The sequence below is a fragment of the Corvus brachyrhynchos genome, unplaced genomic scaffold (assembly GCF_000691975.1).
Source record: "Corvus brachyrhynchos isolate BGI_N302 unplaced genomic scaffold, ASM69197v1 scaffold291, whole genome shotgun sequence".
NCBI classification, from domain to species: Eukaryota; Metazoa; Chordata; class Aves; order Passeriformes; family Corvidae; genus Corvus; species Corvus brachyrhynchos.
In genome coordinates this window covers 19,520-27,385 of record NW_008236187.1, presented here as the reverse complement: position 1 = coordinate 27,385, position 7,866 = coordinate 19,520, and the positions used below count along the sequence as shown (strand labels likewise).

Sequence of the window (7,866 nt, the reverse complement as noted above, 5' to 3'; positions counted from 1 at the left end):
AGAGAACTTCCTGGGGTTTGTCCATTCTTAAATGTGGACCACAGAGGCGGTCAAAATTTTAAGTGGCTTAAAAAACTGTCAATATTCAAACTAGCCAATTGATAGGTTCTGTCAGTTCATAGAGGAAGCTGTAAGCACCTCTTTGCAAGAAAATCACTTCTGGGACTATGCTTGCAAACCCATGACACAGTCCAGCAGAGAAAAAAGGAAAAAAACAAAGTTCCAGGAAAACAAAAGTTCAACTCTCCAGAGGAAAAGGAGCTGAGAATAAAAACTGCCTAACGCTGGCTGAAAAGAAGAAAAAAGTCTCTATCTCTGTGTGACCTTGAACAAGCTGCAAACTGCTTTGAAAAAGTTTTGCTCAGTTTTTCCTCCCCCCTCTCAGGCTCAGTTTAAAGGCATAGAAAGGCACAAAAATTAATTTCTGGGCATAGGGCAGCGATATGGGATACACATCATAAAGTCACCCCAACTAGTTACAACTAGTAACAACCCAAGAGAGACTCCAATAATAAACCTCTTTGCAAAGACAGGACTAGCCTTCTCAGCTGCAGGACAGGCTAATGTGGCTGAAACCTAAACTCCCTCCCTTCAGACCATAGTTTGAAGATACAGAGTTACAAGTCACAAATCAAAGCTTTATTTTAATGAAATTTTACCTTTCCAAAAACTCCCAGAATGGAGCAGGGACGAGGAGGGAGAAGGGCTAGCTTGAGGGACAAAAGTTATATAAAAATGCTATTGCCACTAAAACTCTGCCTCACTGAATTACAACCTTGGATGCAACAAAGCAGCTCATTCCACTCACTAAGCACAGTATTTAATTCACAGAGAAAGCTGAGGGCAAGGGGAGAAAAGCCTGCAAAGGGAGATGAGGGGGACGCTTGTTAGAGTTGAGACAATTAAATCTTGCAAACACATAAATGAGACTTAAAATGTAGTACTGTCTCAGGGTGACTTTATGAAGTGTATCCCCTATCGCCGCCCTATGCCCAGAAATTAATTTTGTGCCTTTCTGTGCCTTTAAACTGAGCCTGAGAGGGGGAAGAGAAAAAAACTGAGCAAAACTTTTCAAAGCAGTTTGTTCAAGGACACAGAGATACAGAGACTCCTCTGCGTTCTGCAGCAGAGGGAGAGGGAGGAAGCAGCTTGCTTGCTTTTCAGCCAGCTTTTGGCTACTTTTTCTCTGGAGAGATGTTGGAGTGAAAGCTCCTCTGGACTCAGGCCCAGAGGGAAGCCAAAGCACAGGGGTTGAATTAAAACCTTTGGATAAGCTGAGATACATGAAGCCACACCAAAGTGAAATAGAAATATAGATTTTTTAACATTTAGTAGAAATATATGCTAAGTGCCTTAAACATTAAAAAGCTGTAGCAGAGACTTTAAACACGGTTCTTGCTGCAGCAATGTTACCTTTTCACAGAATTCTTTACTTTAGACAAAATATAGATAGAATTATACTGTTCACATTTTTTAGATAGAATGTTCACATAAACAATAAGAACTGAAAGAAACTGTATATGCAAATCTGTGTATACACATGTATGTATATGTAACCTATGTAACACTTGTGTAAGACTTACGATTGTTAGAATTAGACCAGGATAGGTTAAGAAAAGAAAAACTAGAATCGTGTGTTAATCTTATTGGTCAGTTAACAAATATAATCCACACTTCTGTAGGAAAAAATATAGAGTGTATAGTGTATAGTATATAGAGTATATGGAGTATATAGAGCATATAGAAGAAGCTGTTTTTGCCTGCTGTTGCAGCTGCTGTTTGCTTTTATCATGTAACCCCCTTCGAACTCTGCCTTCAAGAAAGCTATGAGACTATGAAATAAAGAACTTCGCAGAACAGCAGCCTCCTCTGCTCTTTACCCTGGTCCGAGAAGGAAGGGTACCCCGTCAAAAGCTCAACAGAGACGGAGAGTTGAACTTTGTTTTTTTCCTGGGACTTTGGTTTTTTCGCTTCTTCTTTTTCTGGACTGTTTCAACATCAGAACACCTTGGGAGAGTTTTCCACCGAGGCCCTGGTCCTGGAGGTGGGCCTGCGACCCAGCTCCAAGGAGAAAGAGAGAGAGAGAGAGACCTACGGAAGGACTCTAAAAATTTTCCCAGGTTTTCTCTCCACAGCGAGAGGTTTTATTATTTAGCATTATTATCCTTTTCCTGTGTGTTTGTTAAATAAATAGTTTTTATCTCTTTCACTTTCCTCTGAGGAAAAAATTTATTTTTTCCCGAACCTGGTGGGGGAGGGCTGGTTGTAACCTGCCTTCTATCAGAGGATATTTTTCCTCCAAATTTGTCCAAACCAGCACATGCAAGACTTCATATAAGGTATAAAACAACACAAGTCATTAATGAGAAGTATTTCTAAATTGAGAAAGATGGGGCAAGGAGAGAAGAAACATCATATATATCAGTAGTTATGGATTTTATTTGCATGAAATTCCTTAAGCAGAAATCAATCTTCATTTGAATTTTATATTAAGACTTTTTCATAGAACCCTCCTGCCTGAAAAAAGAAATCTCTCAATTGCCTTTCAACAGCAGAAAGAACAAAGCATTTAATGTTGGGTACCTTTTAGTTGTCCTTAAACAACAGAGAAAAAAACCAAAAATTGAAACAAACACACCAGCCCATCCCCAAAAATCACATGATAAAACTAAAAAAAAGGAAAAGAAAAATTTTGCTTGTATTCTTTACTGAGGATATGCACAAGTTATTTTTTCATTTTCCTAAAAAGACACAGTCAAAATTTCAGTTAGATAGACCTGACAATGTTTGTGCAATATGAAAATAACTGCTAAAGAACATTCCTGAATGCCTAAGGAACCAAAAGATTTGGAGGCAAAAAAAATTAATGTGCAAACTAATCAATGCTGAATATGCTTAAATGAAGCTAAAAAATTAGGAGCTGTTTGTCTGAACAGAGGTTCAATTCTTCAGAAGAGGAGGAAGCTGGAAGAAGTTTGGGGAATTTAGCAAGGGATAATATTGACAGGGAAAGGTGTCATAAAAGAGAATTTATTTCTGATGCATAGACAACATTTGACCATGTTTTCAATAAACGTATTTTACAAGTACCTTCTAATGCTGATAAAGTAAATAGTCTTCAAACAGTGTGACTTTGCACATTTTGTATAAAGAAAAAAGATCCAGTAGAAAAAGTAATAAATTAAGGTGCCTCAAATATTCAGCATAATTCAGAAAGAACCTCAAAAATTTGCCCATCTTAAAGGTCAGTGAGTACAACAAAGTTAACACAATGGTCACATGCTTAAACTAGATACTGTTAGTTCTGTGTTCTCATGGGCCCAAAGAACAAGGATTGTTTCCTTTCCATGCATTGCAAGCACTAATTGCAACACTGTGTACACCAGTATTAAACTGGTAACTTGCAGGATACACCTGACAGTCTCTCAGCCATCCCTCTCAGCCCCAACCAACATCTCACAAACACTGCAAAATCCAGTTCCTTCAGCAGATTACAACTAGTGCTACTGGCTTTTCCGCAGCAAATGCTGCCACCACACCCTGTCCAGAGCCACTGTCAACTGATTGTGCAAGGATCCCAACAGCAGCATGAACGCATCAAGAGAACAAACAGGAACAAATACAGAAGATTTTACAAAGTACTTCAGCTCACCATTAAAACTTATTAGGTAATAACTCTGCACCTATCTTAGGCCACTACTCAGAATCCCTATCCCCATTGTCTTGGTTTGAAAGACAGGTGTCTGCCAAGGAAGGCGGGAACCTCCCTTGGAATGGGAAAATATGACCCCCTTCCCTCCAAATTATTATAACTTTGAAATTAAGGGGCTTTCAGGCAAAGATATGAGAAAAAGAATAACAGTTCTTTACTAGCATGTATATGTATAACAAGGTAAACAAACAACAACAATGGCAGCAACAACAAACAAAACCAGAAACCAAATAACAGCCTTTTCCCGGCTGTCAAGCACTTTCCCCTTTGGTGTAGTTATGGTCACAGCCAGCAGGGGTGCTGTTGGCTCCCGGCCAGGCAGGGCAGGTACAATGATTCCCCTGCGGCTGCGGGGGGCGCTGTGGCACGAGCTCAGTCACTTCTTAATGTGGGTAATGGAGGGCACAGCCAGTGGAAGAGATGGAAAAAAGGGGCTTCCTTTACAACCTCACAGGGGCGGCTGGTCCTGGTGCCTCTCCAGATAGTGAAATGAGCTGTAGCAGGAACCTTGGAAGCAGCAAGCTGGAACGGCAAAGGCCAGCAGACCCCAGAGTGGCAAACAAAATGTATCAGAAACTCCGCAGCTGTAGCAGGAGCCACGAGGTGTCCTGGCAGGCAGGAGGTGAGGGATTACAGTGTAGCGAAAAACCCAGAGCAGTGGCAGAGAAATGGCAGGGCTGGAGGGAGGGGCTCGAGGTCCCGGGTTTTCCCCTGAGGCACCCGAATAGATGGTGAGGGTCCTTTCCAGTCAGATCGGGTGTTAATAAGGTCCCAGTTCAACAGCTGCTCTAACGAGCAAAGGCTCACCCACAGTATGAGAAGCAATGGGAGGAAAAAAGCTCCGTAGTGGCAGCGAATCCTCCGAGCAGCGGCCGCAGATCGACTGTCCCTCCTCTGATGCCGAGAGCGCTCCTCACCCTCCCCCTTGGCTACATCTTTTGTCTCTCTTAAGTACTGGTTGTTATTGTCTCTTAGGAACAGATGGGAGAAAATTCCCTAAGAGAAAGAAAAAAAGGAAAAATCCTAACCTCCAACACCCATATAAAGAAAAAAGTATATTTGTTACAAGCACCCTTAATTTATAGCTACTGTATTGCCTGGAGCATGACACAAAAGTAAATGTGACCATTTTCCTCCACTTACCTTTCTTGTCAATAGACTTTTGCGCCTCATTCCGCAAGCCTCTAACTGAAGACGGCCTCGCAATGCCAATTCAATTAACATACAGCCACGCAATCCCGAGGAGATGCAATCATTCCAAAATGATGTGTAACCCTGTGAAGAATGAAAGGCAGTAAAATATTTCCATTTCTACCTGAAAGCAAATAGAAAAAGAGGCTTAATGCATTCTCTAAATGGTTCTCTGGCCCTCATACACTAGCATCACTAGTCAACTACCATTCCTGTACTGAAACATCAAAGAGAAAACAGACTCATCCCTTATTAGTTTTGACACTTGGTCTCTGCTCTTTGAAAAGAAGGGAAACTTCAGGAAAGAGATGCAAAACAAACCAGCAAGATATCAAGAACTGTGAGATATAAAGTGTAGTTTATATGTAGTCAAAAGACCTCCCCCCTTCTTGTTGCCTGGGCTCAACTTCCCTCCTGCCATCCATGGGCTGTGGGGGACAATCTGCGCCAGCTCCTGGAGCACCTCCTCCCCTTCCTTCACTGACCTTGGTGTCTGCAGAGTTGTTTCTCTCACATATTCTCACTCCTCTCTGGCTGCAATTGCTCTCGGGCAGTTTTCTCCCCCTTTCTTAAATATGTTATCACAAAAGCATTACCACCATTTCTAATTGGCTCAGCCTTGGCCAGCAGCGGGTCTGTCCTGGAGCCAGCTGGCATTGGCTCTGCTGGACATGGAAGAAGCTCTCAGCACTTCTCACATAAGCCATCCATGTAGCCCCCCCCACTACCAAAACCTGGCCACACAAACCCAATATAGTTGTTCTTATATGGACTGCCAAACTGCAAGCTACATTTATTCTATGAACCACACTACCAGTTTTTCAACTATATTTCTACATACAGTTCTGCCATAATGGGCAAAAAGTCCTTCATAACAACGTTTAAGCCATTAACCATAACATTACAGTCTCTCACAAGAGGAGCAACAGTTAAATATTCAAAAAACATGCAAGAACAGTATCTAAGACAAAATATTTCTGAGAAATTGTTTTTTGAGAAATTACTGTGAAAACACTTGTTACAATCCAGAAAGACTTTCCAAAACTCCCATATTGTTGCATCTCTGTGAAAACATCCACTTTGTGCTTCTTCAGAGAAAAATTCAGTAAAAAGAAAAGAACGCTCCCTTTCATAAAATTTATCCTAACCAGTAACAAAGTCTAACTTAAATCAAGGGTAATACAATTTTATTCTTTTTGCGAATATAAGCTACCAATGTATAGACATATCAGATGTATACATCTGAAGTCTTCTAAAAACAAACCAGTCACTAAGGCATGCCATTAAATATAGATTTCTAGGAACATGATAATATAGATTATATAGACGACCAATACTTTAAAAAGTTCTTAAAAAGCTCTGGATCTCTAGAAAGTAATTACTGAAATATGTAACAGGCATTTTTTTAAAGGCCATAAATAGAAGGTTGGAAAGGCATTTAAGAATTTGGATCAGTCAATTCAGAGCTGATATGTGAGTAGCTGTTACTCGCAAAGAAGTCAGCCATTCTGTAAATTAAGATTTTGGTTGGCACCAGACATTTCTTTGCCAAAAAACATGCAAGATGGTGTGCAATATATACAAAGACTCCTACACTCTACTATTCTCAATTAAATAGCCTCTTTACATAAAAATAATTTTTGAAATCAGACTACACACAAGCAAACTTACAGCTGTGGCATGATAAATATATACTTCTTTCTAATTCCAGAAAGTGTTACATTATTATGCAAACAATTCAAGCGCTAGAAATTTTTCCCCTTGTTTAGCAATCAATACTGAATTTATTTTTAAAGTATTTTTCAATTAAGTGACCTTAACTATACCACTCCAAGTGTTGGAAATGTACAAAGTTTTTAATTGTTTTATATAACTTTAGTCAGGGGATTTGTTCGCCTTTGCCACGAGGGAAAGGGATCGAAGTTTCTTTTCAAAGGGCTGTTTCACCACTCGAGGCCTGATGAGCTTAACATCTCAACAAGACTGGGAGTAGCACAGAAGATACAAAAAAGATAAAGACCATTAACGAACATCAACTCCAAACATCACCCCTGGCATGGTCGGAGACACCTGATCTGGGAAAAGATAGATAAGAGAACAAAGAATGAGAACCTAATTAACATCGAAGGTGAAGAGATCAATAACCAATATGAAACCAAATACTAAGAACTGTGTAACTTGGGACCAATGAACACTGAATCAATGAATTTCTCTGGGGTTTGACTGTATAAGTATGTGAAAAACCTAGTAAAAATCATGTGTGAGGGAATGATTTTCTCTGCACAACCCAGGCTATGTGTGGATGTGTGACTGATAGGTAAAGCTTTGTAAAGGAAAGGCCTGGTAAAATCATGGCTCCAGCCTGTTACTTAGCCTAAGTAGAAATGGACTGTGGAAGAATGACTCAGCTAGAATAGAGGAAGTGAGGCATGCTGCGTGAATGCCTTGTGCCCGCACCATGGTATATGGTGGTTGGTTAAATTTGGTTTGTTGTGCCTTAAAACTATGTAAACTAACAACCGACTAACGGCATAAAAACATCGTGTTTTTGTAAACTCCAGCCTGTTACTTAGCCTAAGTAGAAATGGACTGTGGAAGAATGACTCAGCTAGAATAGAGGAAGTGAGGCATGCTGCGTGAATGCCTTGTGCCCGCACCATGGTATATGGTGGTTGGTTAAATTTGGTTTGTTGTGCCTTAAAACTATGTAAACTAACAACCGACTAACGGCATAAAAACATCGTGTTTTTGTAAATAATGTTCCTCCTTTGCACCTGCCTGGGGACTCCTCGCTGCTCCATATCGCTACATCTGGCGCCCAAACGTGGAAAACTACCCTACGACAAAGAGCGGACCTCGCCCGGAACCGAAGCCCCCGGGCCCCAGGAGCGCCCCCGGCCCGCGACCTACACTGGTTCCCGCGGACCTCCCGTAGTGGCCCCAGGCATCACCCAAGCCCACGC

General features: G+C 40.9%; 1 protein-coding gene across 1 annotated transcript in view; it reads right to left on the bottom strand.

Annotated features, from left to right (window-relative positions):
• LOC103620374 (Golgi phosphoprotein 3) overlaps positions 1–4,987 on the bottom strand; it is a 55,469-nt gene extending 50,482 nt beyond the window's left edge. The window contains exon 1 of the mRNA XM_008638983.2: positions 4,856–4,987. Coding sequence (XP_008637205.1) covers positions 4,856–4,936 — 81 coding nt within the window. The 5' untranslated portion in view covers positions 4,937–4,987. The remainder of the gene's footprint in view (positions 1–4,855) is intronic.
• Between the last annotated feature and the right edge of the window lie 2,879 nt (positions 4,988–7,866).